The sequence below is a fragment of the Muntiacus reevesi genome, chromosome 4 (genome assembly GCF_963930625.1).
Source record: "Muntiacus reevesi chromosome 4, mMunRee1.1, whole genome shotgun sequence".
Taxonomy (NCBI): domain Eukaryota; kingdom Metazoa; phylum Chordata; class Mammalia; order Artiodactyla; family Cervidae; genus Muntiacus; species Muntiacus reevesi.
In genome coordinates this window covers 111984882-111998471 of record NC_089252.1, presented here as the reverse complement: position 1 = coordinate 111998471, position 13590 = coordinate 111984882, and the positions used below count along the sequence as shown (strand labels likewise).

The following is a 13590-nucleotide window of genomic DNA, read 5'->3' as shown; positions in this document are numbered from 1 at the left end:
GTCAGAAATAGAGAGTGAGGGACAGGAAGGCCTGACGTGCTGCAGGCCATGGGGTCGCAAAGAGTCAGACACGACTGAGTGACTGAACCGCAATAGAGATGCAGACACCGAGAACGGACTTGCGGACACAGCGGGGGAAGGAGAAGGTGGATGAACTGGTAGAGGAGCACTGACACGTACACACGGCCGTGTGCAAAATACAGAGCTAGCAGGGAGCTCAGCTCGGGGCTCTGTGATGGCCTAGAGGGGTGCGAGGGAGGCTCAAGAGGGAGGGGGTGTATGTATACACACGGCTGATTCACGCTGTCGCCCAGCAGAAGGTAAGACAACAGGTAAAGCAATCAAACTCCAATTAAAAAGAAATTCGAAACAAAAGCAAACAACGGGAGAAGCGTTGTCTCAGGGAGGCACCGAGGAAAAGCAGGCAGTGTGGCTTTTCTTGTCTCGGAGCACAGGCAATCTGAAAGTGCAAAGCACTCTGGCCACTGTAACAATAATCGGCAAGTTTTTACTGCTGCTCCGGGGGAGTATGTGAAACTACTGCCAGCTGGAAAAGGACTTGTGGGAGAATTTCAGAGCTGTCACGGACCTCTGCGGTCACACATCAAGCCTCTCATTTTTTGCAAAGAGCCCTGGTGGCTTGTGTGGTGCTCACAGCACACACGCTCCCAGGATGAAAGCCCAGACTGTTTGTTGATTCATGCTCCTGCCCGTGCCTGCACTGCTCAAGTGATATAGCAAGGTTAGATAACGAGGTGACGAATGCAGCTAAAGTTAGGTTTTGTGTGTACGTAAAGATAGTATCAACGTTTCGGAGCTCACAGAAACGTCACTGTTTGCATTAAGCCAGGTCTACTTTTCAGTTACACCTCCCATGTGGCTTGGAGTGGCTCATACTGGCTTCTATGTTCTTATGGGATCACTTAACCCAACTAAGGCAGTGATTCTGACTTAATTCCATACCAAGTACCTGGAGCAAAAAAGTTCCGTCTCTCAGCCACAGCTCTGCCACCAGTCATGTGACCCTGCGGGTGTCAGGTTGTGTGGACATTTTTTAATGTGTTGCTAAAAGCTTTGTTTTCAGAATGGACACACAAGTTCAGTTCAGTTCAGTGGCTCAGTTGTGTCCGACTCTTTGCAACCCAATGAGCTGCAGCACACCAGGCCTCCCTGTCCATCACCAACTCCTGGAGTCCACCCAAATCCATGTCCATTGAGTCGGTGATGCCATCCAACCGTCTCATCCTTTGTCGTCCCCTTCTCCTCCTGCCCTCAATCTTTCCCAGCATCAGGGTCTTTTCAAATGAGTCAGTTCTTCGTATCTGGAGGTCAAAGTATTGGAGTTTCAGCTTCAACATCAGTCCTTCCAATGAACACCCAGGACTGATCTCCTTTAGGATGGACTGGTTGGATCTCCTTGCAGTCCAAGGGACTCTCAAGAGTCTTCTCCAACACCACAGTTCAAAAGCATCAATTCTTCTCTGCTTAGCTTTCTTTATAGTCCAAATGTTACATCCATACATGACTACTGGAAAAACCATAGCCCTGACTAGATGGACCTTTGTTGGCAAAGTAATGTCTCTGTTTTTTAATATGTTGTCTAGGTTGGTCATAACTTTCCTTCCAAGGAGTAAGCGTCTTTTAATTTCATGGCTGCAATCACCATCTGCAGTGATTTTGGAACTTCCAAGTCTTCAGTTCCCCATCCAGTGTAAAAAGGTTTAAATAACTCAAATGATTCCTTATCCAGAGGATGGAGAAGCATCATTTCTGAAGTGAGTCACACCTCAGAAGCACAGACTTCTACTTTCATTAGCTTTAATGGAGTCATTCAAAAAGGGACGACATTGTAAATCAGTTATATCTGATATAAAATGAAATTTAAATTTCTTTTTTTAAAAAGAAGGGATGATAGCAGAGGGGCTAAAATTTGAAACTTTCAGAATGTTTATTCAGAAGGGTTTTTAAAAACCAGAGGTAAGCAGAACACTGAACTTGATTCCAGTGTGTAGATTTATAATTCTAAAAATGTTATTTTCATATCATTTTCAAAAATTGCGAGCATGGGTTTTTATTATTCAGGAAACTGTGTGTGGTCTGTGTGTTATACGGGTCTCATGAGATGTGTCTTGTGAGATGTAATTGTGGTACCTTTTTCCTTTTTCAAGATGGCAGTCATTTTCTTAACTGATTATAAAAGCAATGTCTGCTTATAAAAAAAAAATGACATTACAGAAGAATAGAAAGAAGACAATGGATGTCACCTGTTCCCCTCCCCTACTCACTAGAGAAACAATATAAGGATAGCATTTTGGTGTTTAACTGTCCAAACTTGAGGCTCTGTATGATTCTATGTATTTAATAAAGTAAAATTAAACTATACAAGGGCTTCCTTGTATAGTTTAGTGGTAAAGAATCTGCCTGTCAAGCAGGAGACCCAGGTTCAATCCCTGGTTTGGGAAGATCCCCTGGAATAGGAAGCGGCAACCCACTCCAGTATTCTAGCCTGGAAAATCCCATGGACAGAGGAGATTGGCGATCTACAGTCCATGGGGTCCAAAATGAGTCAGATACAACCTAGTGACTAAATAACAACAAACTATATGAACTATTCTACTGAAAGTTGCATTGTTTTGCATGAAACAAAACGACCAGGGGTATCTTTCCATGTCAAACATTAATACATAGATTTCCTTCATTCTTTTAATAGCAATACACCATTCCTTTGAATTCTAAGTATATCAATAGTCTCCTCACCTATGCAAAAGCTTCATTGACATTTTAATTGTAATTGACTTAAACTCATAAATTAATTTTGGAGAGACACGATACAAAAAAATACTGAGATTTTCATCAGGTACCATGGGACCACCTCTCCATTTACTTACGTTTTCTCTTTGGTCTCTCAGCAAAATTGTATATTTTGCTACATATACATCCTATGTATTTATTAAGATTATCTCTAAATACTTAAACAGAACTTTCGAATACTGGTGACCAAAAGCATGCACAGTGGGAATCCTTATGTTGTTCCTTGTTTTATTGGTAACGCTTCTATGTCTGACAGTTAAATATACTCGTCATTGGGTTTTTTTGGCCACATTGTACAGCAAGCGGAACTTCCCCTATCAGGGATCAAATCCATGCCCTCTGCAGTCAAAGCATGGAGTCTTAACCACTGGATGGCCAGGGAAGTCTCTGCTGTTGGTTTTTGATGGATACAATTTATTAGATTAAGAAAACATTCCTCTATTTCTGGGTTACTAAGAGTGTTTTTGGGCTTCCCTGGTGGCTCAGTGGTAAAGAAGCCTGCAATGCAGGAGATGTGGGCTTGATCCCTGGGTTGGGAAGATCCCCTGGGGGAGGGCATGGCAACCCACTCCAGTATTCTTGCCTGGAGAATCCCATAGACAGAGGAGCCTGGTGGGTTATAGTCCACAGCGTTGCAAAGAGTCGGACATGACTGAAGTGACTGAGCATGCATGCCAGGCATTTTATTAAAGTCATTTAAAATCATCTATTAAGATGATCAAGTGTGGGCCTCCCTGGTGGTCCAGTGGTTAAGAATCCATCTGCCAATGCAGGGGACACAGGTTCAATCCCTGGTCTGGGAAGATTCCACATGCCACAAGGCAACTAAGCCCATGAGCCAAAACTACTAAGCCCATGCGCCTACAGCCTGTGCTCCGCAACAAGAGAAGACACTGCAATGAGAAGCCCGAACACCGCAATCAAGAGTGACCCCCACGCCCTGAAATGAGATAACCCATGCTCAGCAACGAAGACCCAGCACAGCCAAAAATAAATAAACACAATTGAGAAAAAAAAAATCAAGTGCAATCCTTCCCTTTCACATACTCACATGCTGCAGTACATTGAGTTGATTGGCTGATGGTTAGAACAATCCTGTTTTCCAACAAGTCCTCCTGCTCTTGTTGCTTTGGTCTTTCTATGCAATTTTTGGATTTGATATACTTCTATTTTACTTAGGATTTTCGTGGCAAAGCATATTCATAAGAGATTAGTCTATTTTCTTTTTATGCAGTGAAAGAGTTTGACATCAGGGTTTTAAGGACCTTAGAAAATGAACTGTGAAATTTCGCCTCTTTCATTGTTCTAGATAGGGGTTTGACAAACCACAGCTCATAGGCCCAATCCAGTCAAACATCTGTTCTTGTAAATAAACACAGGATGTTCATTGCCCATTTGTTTATCTATTGTCTATGGTTGGTTTTGTGCTATCATAGCAGAGTGGAGGAGTTGTGACAGACACCATCTGGCATATAATGTCTAAGATATTTACTCTCTGGCCTTTTACAAAAAAGGTTTGTCAACCTTCCTCTGGAATTGTTTAAATATCACAGAAATTATCTGCTACTTGGAGTTTTATAGGACACATCTGTGAAATCATCTCTGACAAACCCAAACCCTTTCTCCTTCACATTGGACATTTTTTCCCGTCTCCTCCTTGATTATATACGTATTCACGTTTCCTCCCTTTCTTTGAATCAATGTGGCCCAGTAAATTTTCCCTGGAAATCATTTTGTCATTCAAATTTTCACAATTATTATCAGTCTCTATTATAGTTTCAGCAATCTGCTTTCTTTATGTCATTAAATCCACATGTATACATTCATTGTTAAATATTTGCAATTTCTCTTTCTTCTTTCCTGGAGACTAGTCAGAGATTTGTCTATTTAATGGGCCTTTACAAAGAACCGGGTTTTGGCTTTAGTTATAAACACTTTTTTTGGCTGCACTGGGTCTTCATTGCTGTGTATGGGATTTCTTTAGCTGTGTTGAGTGGGGGCTACCCTCTAGTTCCAGCACATAAGCTTCTCACTGCAGTGTCTTCTCCTGTTGTGAAGCACAGCCTCAGTAGTTGTGACGCATGGGTTGAGTTGAACTAGAGATTGAACCCATGGCCCCTGCATTGGCAGGCGGATTCTTAACCACTGGACCACCAGGGAAGTCCATAAACATAGTTTTTAAAACTGAATTTAAGTACTTTAATTTCTCTTTTTATTTTTATGAATTCCTTCTTCTCAAGATTTTATTCTTCCTCTTCCTTCATGATCTATTCCAATTCATCTATTTTCAGTTAAAGGTGAAGAAATTTTCTCAGTATGACTTTGATTAAGTCAAAATAGTGTTCTCATTGTTGTTAATATATCTATTAGTTCCTCATTGGCATACCACCTTAAAATAATTGGGAAAGTATACCTTTAATTCTTTCTGCCTGATTAGTATTTCTTACGCCAATCTCCTATCCCATACTCAAGTTATCATTAATAATGCCAAGTATCTGTAGTTTATTGAATGCCAGTATGTCATAAACCTCAATTCATGATTTTGTTTCATCCCGAAAACATCCCTATTGGTTGGTACAAGGACTGTTGTTTTACAGACTAGAAAACTAAATCGCAAAGCAGGTAAGTAACTTATATGAAGCCATGCAATCAAGGCACATGATCAGTCGCCCTGGTACTTGAAGTCAAACCAGGTCCCTCAGCCTGCAAAGCTGCTGTTTTTTTCCCCCACTGTAACTAGTGGATCCACCGCCCCACTCTTATCTCCTCAATCTTCCAATTCTTCTGTCCTCCAGCTCCCTTGACTTCCGCTCCTGCTCAGCCAGATGTTTTTAGCACATCAGACAGAGCATCACCCGAGGATCCAAAGCTCTGCCATGAGACAGTGTGGCACAGTGGCCACAGGCAGACACTCTGGATCCAGAATTCCAGAATGCTTGGGGTTCCTGTCTTGCTGAGACACACCAGCTGTGCCATCTTAGGCAAGTGACTTCCTTTGAGAACTTCTCTTAGGGCTGCTTTGAGGATTAAAAGGAAAAAAAAAAAAAACCAAACCTGAAACCATGCAAAACGCTTAGGACTGTGACTGGCCACATAAAAGCTAAAGAGTGCAGAATTTCAGAACAGGTCTCACCTCTCTAGCAGTAGAGGCTGGGTTAGCTTGGAAAGAAGAGACAGGCAGGCCAAAGAGTCCATGAGTGAGTACTTACCAATATTCTTCTGGATCTCAATAACGAAATAATTATGTGGATCCTGGCAGCTAAAGGAAAAGACCTTTTTCTCTCCAGCTTTGATGGACAGGGTGGTTTCCCATCTTTTAGAAATGATGTAACAAAACTTCACTGGCAGAGTCTGGGTCCCAGGCTTCAGGAGGACTGTGACGCCGCTTCCACGTGGCAGATCAATCTCATAAGCTTCAGAAACAAAGAAGGAAGAAAAATAATAGAATGAAGAGGATGAATTAGGGCTGCCTACCTGCTGCCGTCCCCTCAGCTGGTCCAGGAGGATGGTCTCCTGAACCCTTTTATTCCTTCCTCCAGGTCTGAGAAGTGGGGTGATGCCAAATGACAGTATCATCTTACCTGTGGACAAGAACCTGGCCACTGTGGGCTAGGCCCTGATGTGCATCTCTGATATGGCTTATTCATTTCTTGAAAGATTAAAAGCATTATACGATGTTCTAGATGTCCAGAGCAGTATGTGTTCAGATACCCCTATCTGTGCAATATTAAAGAGAAACTGCCATATCTCTTCACAGTACGACTGTAGGTAAAGTCCACATATAGAAGCTGTCTTTCTGTAGAGACACATGTTTATGTATAAAAAGCTGCTGTCCACTGCCCAGGATGCCTCATATGCCCTGTGCACACAGTGGAGGCTGGGTAAACTTATGCAAGTTAGATATAAACATATTGATCGGTGAACTTGGCAAGTCAGAGCCAAACACTGCTCAGACCTCAGATTGGCGCCCAGCAAAATTATGTGAGCAAACTGTAGCAAGCAAGACAGATGGGGGTTGGTTACCAAACAGAGAGGTGGGTGCATCTGGGTCAGATTGAACCAGTCCCATCTCCTTCCCATTCCCTCTGCTTGAGGGATTTTTAGGTCCTCCCAGGCCAAAAGGAAGAGCTGTTTTTCTCCTTAGTGATCCCTGTTCCTTCCTGGACTTGGGTGCTGATTGTGGTCTCTGGGTGGCTGACAGGCTGGGTACAGAGAATGGGGGGACAGTCTTCTGGAGGAGGGAACCATGGGGCTCACCAGTTCTCTGCCCCACCATGTTTGGCACAAACAGCCGCTTGGCGCCTGTTATGGCATCTTGTTCACAGAGGTGCTCCATAACCGTTTAGCCAGTGAACAGCAGTTTAAACAAAAGCTTTCCTTTCCCCTTTCCTTTTTAAAATTTTTAGAATCAAATTTATTGAGATATAATTTACAGACAATAAGAAGGACCTAAAAGACTTTTGACACATGAGTATACATGTGTATACCACCACAATCAAGATATAAAAATGTTCATCATCTGCAAAAGCTCCCTCGGCGCACTTAGCCACCGACCTCCACTCCTGGCCCCAGAAAACTATCAATTAGTTTTCCCTGACTTAGACCTTCCTGCAAAACAGCAGCTGGCTGCTTTTGCTCAGCATGTCTGAGGGTCAGCCACGTTACTGCATGGGTCTGAGGTTTGTTCCTTTTCATCGCTGCATAGTATTCCATTGTCTGGAGAGACTGCAATCTATTCATCTGGGCACCCAGTCAGTGACAATTGAGTTCTTTCCAGTTTTTGACCAACCACGTGACTTCATTTTCCCAGAACTGCAAGCCTGCTCAAGAGCTGTACTCACTGCTCCCACTCAAGGCACACATGTGCCCGTGTTCCCACCTCCCAGTTGCTGTGTGCCATCAAACATCTGGATTTTTGTCAACCTCCTCTGAATCCCCTCCCCCTCATTCACTCTATGCCAGCCCCACCTGCCAGCCACTCTTTATATGGGGGTGGAAATTGATCTCTCAACCTGAGATAATGAAACAGAGCAGGACCATATGGTCCTTGTGCCACACCCCCCACCATGTCCTCTGCCTGCCTTTTGCCTTTCATCAAACTTCAGTCAAAGAACAAGTTTAATAAGAGAAGTGAGAAATGTGGAAACAAAGGAAAACAGTCAGAGACAACTAAATAATAATAATGTAGTCATTAAGCACAGTCAAGGACCTTTAGTTCTTTCTCAAGGGCTGTAGATAATATTCTGAGTGTATCCTGTGAGCTGTCTTATAGATGCCAAAACCCCAGGTGGAGAAGTTAACTACATGATGAACAGACTACACCCAGGGCTTGACTGCCACAGTTCTGAGAACTGACCACAAAGAAATAGGAACAAGTGCAACCCGCAACTGAAGATTAACTGTACCTAAAACAACCAAGATGATGCTGGTCAGACCACTGATGGCCAATTTGAAGCTGACTGTTAGAGATGACTGTGCTGTTTCTGCATGAAGCCCCCCACCTCCGACTCTGTCTATAAATGCTCTCACCCCCTGCCTGTCGGTGGTGGGAGGAGTTGGCCTTTGCACAGATGTCTGCCACCCTCCCCCTACAGTTGCCGCCACCTGAAATAAAACAAACTTTCCTTTCCACCAACCTGGCCTGTTTATTGGCTTTTGAGCAACAAGCAGCCAGACTATCTATCCCCCGCCCCTGCCCCAACTCCTTTCGGTAACAATAATGAACTGCAAATATTTCCTCCAGGTTATGAGGGAAGAACTTTACCCTCTGGGCCTCTGTTCCTTCCTTTGTAAAATGAGGAGGTTGGGCTAGACTAGCTCTACCTTCCCAGGCAGCTCATCTATGATCAGTATCCAAGGATGTAAGAGAGTGATTCTGCCAATGTAAGCATTCCCAACTACCACCCAGCGGTGACACATGTCTCAAAGCATAGGGACACGGCACAGCTGGCTTCGTTACTTTGTTTCCAAGAGGGCTCAGGTTTTGCATGTTTTGGAGAAGGACTTCTTATCTCTCTACCCTCAGCTTGTATCCCTCTCCACTTTGGTCATTGAGCATGGGCTACCTTTGCCCTTTTTCCTGAACACGTCAAGCCTCTTTGCTACCTCAGGGCCTTTGCATGTACTGGTCCTGATTTTTATAATGCTCTTTCTCTAGCAAAAGCTGGTTCCTTTCTGTTTTTTGGGGTCTCAGCTCAAAGATCACCTCCTCAGAGCTGTCCTCCCTGACCAGTTACGCAAAGTGTTCGCCCCACCCCTAACCCAGCTGTCCTGCCCTGCTTTTTGTTCATCCTCCGAGAGGACCCATGTTACTCATTCCCACCTCCCGAGACCAGAATGCGAGCTGCTGCCCACAGAAGACAGCAGGAGTTTACCTGTCTTCCTCGGTGATAGCCTTAGGACCCAAACGGTGCCTGCTGGGTGCCCTCAGGGACGCAGAATTGATGACCCGCCTGACAGCACCATGTAAAATCTCCACACTCTTGTCTTTGCACCATTTAGTTTCTCATAGACTTACCACCATTTTTGTTTCAGTTTGGGCTATAAATCTTAGTGGGACTCTTTAGTTCCTTATAAATCAGGGACTCTGAGCTTTATAATTAATAGCTTCAGAAAGAGAAAACATCCTCTGAGGCAGAAGTTTCTTTACTTACTGCTTCATCTTCAGGCAGCATGGCCTTTGAGAATCTTCTGAGAGAGGGGGGAAGGCCCAGGGGTTCTTTAAGATACTAGATTAAAAATGAATCCAGGATGGCTATTCTACCCAAAGCAATCTATAGATTCAATGCAATCCCTATCAAGCTACCAACGGTATTTTTCACAGAACTAGAACAAATAATTTCACAATTTGTATGGAAATACAAAAAACCTCGAATAGCCAAAGTAATCTTGAGAAAGAAGAAAGGAACTGGAGGAATCAACCTGCCTGACTTCAGACTCTACTACAAAGCCACAGTCATCAAGACAGTATGGTACTGGCACAAAGACAGAAATATAGATCAACAGAATAGAAAGCCCAGAGATAAATCCACGAACCTATGGACACCTCATCTTTGACAAAGGAGGCAAGGATATACAATGGAAAAAAGACAATCTCTTTAACAAGTGGTGCTGGGAAAACTGGTCAACCACTTGTAAAAGAATGAAACTAGAATACTTTCTAACACCATACACAAAAATAAACTCAAAATGGATTAAAGATCTAAATGTAAGACCAGAAACTATAAAACTCCTAGAGGAGAACATAGGCAAAACACTCTCCAACATAAATCACAGCAAGATCTTCTATGACCCACCTCCCAGAATATTGGAAATAAAAGCAAAAATAAACAAATGGGACCTAATGAAAATTAAAAGCTTTTGCACAACAAAGGAAACTATAAGTAAGGTGAAAAGACAGCCCTCAGATTGGGAGAAAATAATAACAAATGAGGAAACAGACAAAGGATTAATCTCAAAAATATACAAGCAACTCCTGAAGCTCAATTCCAGAAAAATAAACGACCCAATCAAAAAATGGGCCAAAGAACTAAACAGACATTTCTCCAAAGAAGACATACAGATGGCTAACAAACACATGAAAAGATGCTCAACATCACTCATCATCAGAGAAATGCAAATCAAAACCACAATGAGGTACCATTACACGCCAGTCAGGATGGCTGCTATCCAAAAGTCTACAAGCAATAAATGCTGGAGAGGGTGTGGAGAAAAGGGAACCCTCTTACACTGTTGGTGGGAATGCAAACTAGTACAGCCACTATGGAAAACAGTGTGGAGATTTCTTAAAAAACTGGAAATAGAACTGCCATATGACCCAGCAATACCACTTCTAGGCATACACACTGAGGAATCCAGATCTGAAAGAGACACGTGCACCCCAATGTTCATCGCAGCACTGTTTATAATAGCCAGGACATGGAAGCAACCCAGATGCCCATCAACAGATGAATGGATAAGGAAGCTGTGGTACATATACACCATGGAATATTATTCAGCCGTTAAAAAGAATTCATTTGAATCAGTTCTAATGAGATGGATGAAACTGGAGCCCATTATACAGAGTGAAGTAAGCCAGAAAGATAAAGAACATTACAGTATACTAACACATATATACGGAATTTAGATAGATGGTGGCGATAACCCTATATGCAAAACAGAAAAAGAGACACAGAAGTACAGAACAGACTTTTGAACTCTGGGGGAGAACGTGAGGGTGGGATGTTTTGAAAGAACAGCATGTATACTATCTATGGTGAAACGGACCACCAGCCCAGGTGGGATGCATGAGTCAGGTGCTCTTGCCTGGTGCACTGGGAGGACCCTGAGGAGTCGGGTGGGGAGGGAGGTGGGAGGGGGGATCGGGATGGGGAATACGTGTAACTATATGGCTGATTCATGTCAATGTATGACAAAACCCACTGAAATGTTATAAAGTGATTGGCCTCCAACTAATAAAATAATATTAAAAAAAAAAAAAAAAAATGAATCCAGGGACTTGCCTGGTGGTGCAGTGGCGGGCTCCATGCTCCCAACGCAGGGGGTCTGGGTTCAACTCCTGGTTGGGGAACTAGATCCCACAAGCCACAGTGAAGTTCTGGTAGAGCCAAATAAATAAAATTTTTAAAAAGAAATATTTAAAAAAATGAGTCCAGATGCATGAACAGAAACCCGGGGGCAGATGTATATCTGAACTGAATATGTAAACCCTTGCCTTCTTTTTCTGTAATCACAAAAAAAGGTTTCACCACGTTATTTGCTAAAAAAAAAAAAAAAAAAAAAATTTGACACCCAGTCTTCGTGGCCCCCAACCCTGGGCCTCCAGGGGGGCTAACTCATTGTCCAGTGAAGCTGCAATTTGTCTCAGGGATGCAGCCTGGCTGGCTAGGTTACCAATTTCTTTCTCATTTCTCCTCTTTGGTAAAAATATTAAAAAATTCTTGACTCTTACAATTACTGTATTTTGGGGTTTGTTTTTTTTTTTGACCATGCCCTGAAGTTTGGGGGATCTCAGTTCCCTGACCAGGGATTGAACTTGGGGCCCCCCGCAGTGGGACGGCAGTGTCCTAACCACTGGACCTCCAGGGAATTCCTGATTACTGCTATTAATTGACTGTTAGACCCTAAGCAGATCAGTGGTTCCCCAAGATTGGAGGTGGGAGGAGGGGATGGAAACAAAGAAGGCAGAGGAGATTGTGTAGGATGAAATAACTGCTCTGTATCTTGACCACCATGGTGATTATAGGCAGCACACACATGCTGAAAGTCATCAAACTGGGCACTTGAAATTGGTAAAGTTTACTATGCATAAGCTACACCTTAATAAATAAAAAAAAGAGGGAAAACTTGTGTTAGAAAGACTGTGTTTCTGCACGAAGTAGGCACTTAATAAACGAAAAGAAGAATAATCATGACTACAGTTAAAATATGGTTTAATAATATTTTGAGGTGGGCTGAGTTTCTCCCAAGGTAAGTGTAATAATTTCATATAGCTTTAAATTAGATCTTGAGAAGAAAAGGCTGATCTCACTAACATTTCTCTACTCAAACGTTCTCTCCTGCTTTTCAGCAGTACCCCAAATAATTCTGCATGTATGACTCTCTATCCCATTATCAACGACAGCCAAAGAAAAATGTATGAGCTCTTTCAGAAGTTCACTGTTTTTTCTTTTTTCTTTTTGTTTTTTTCTTTTAATTCTTTGAAGTCACCTATTCATTCGAACATTTTCTAGGGTCATATGACAAAGGCCCATATAGTCAAAGCTATGGTTTTTCCATTAGTCATGTACAGATGTGAGAGTTGGACCATAAAGAAAGCTGAAAACCAAAGAATAGATGCTTTCGAATTGTGGTGTCGGAGAAAACCCTTGAGAGTCCCTTGGACTGCAAGATCAAACCAGTCAATCCTAAAGGAAATCAACCCTGAATATTCACTGGAAGGACTGATGCTGAAGCTGAAACTCCAATACTTTGGCCATCTGATGCGAAGAGCCAACTCACTGGGAAAAACCCTGATGCTGGGGAAGATTGAGGGCAGGAAGAGAAGGGGGCGACAGAGGATGAGATGACTGGATGGCATCACCAACTCAATGGACATGAGTTTGACCAAGCTCCGGGAGATAGTGAAGGACAGAAAAGCCTGGAATGCTGCAGTCCATGGGGTGGCAAAGAGTCAGACATGATTGAGCAACTGAATAACAACAACAACTATGTTCCAGGGACAATCCTTGGTGCAAATGATTTGATAAAAGCAGCCAGAGTCCAAGTCCTCTGGGGGTTAATAGTCTAGACTAAATGATCTGTGAAGGGCTTTAAAAATGATAAAGTTCTAAGTCAGAATAGGCCCCTGTGGGACCTGCGAGTCTGAACTGGAAACTTTTCTTTTTTTTTTTTTAAGTCTCTACAGTAGGAGGAAGGGATTCCCTTTTATTTATTTTTTTCTCCAGATGGAAAGCCAAATGTCCCAACGCTAATGACTGAGTATGCCAGTTCTTCCTTAATGAATTGCTGATGCTACTTCTGTTGTTGTTTTATTTTGAGGTCTAAATAACCCAGGTTTTCATCCAAACTCATTTTGGAAATAAAGCAGATGAAGCCTTGTCAGATGAGTTAAATGACTCACTTGGGTGGACTTTTAACATCTAACCATGTTTCTTCACTCTGACTTTGAGATGAACAACCTGGAATGCTCTATGGTCAGGCCCTAGTTCATCTCTCTCCTTGAGTGCCCCAGACCAGAAGATCCCCCCTGGTCCAGAGCCCAGTTCAGTTCAGTTCAGT

General features: G+C 42.8%; 1 protein-coding gene across 1 annotated transcript in view; it reads right to left on the bottom strand.

Moving 5' to 3' along the window:
- Nucleotides 1-13590, bottom strand: part of CDCP1 (CUB domain containing protein 1) — a 58873-nt gene that overhangs the window by 24030 nt on the left and 21253 nt on the right. Inside the window, exon 2 of the mRNA XM_065933881.1 lies at nucleotides 6021-6224. Within this exon, the coding sequence (XP_065789953.1) occupies nucleotides 6021-6224 (204 nt within the window). The remainder of the gene's footprint in view (nucleotides 1-6020; nucleotides 6225-13590) is intronic.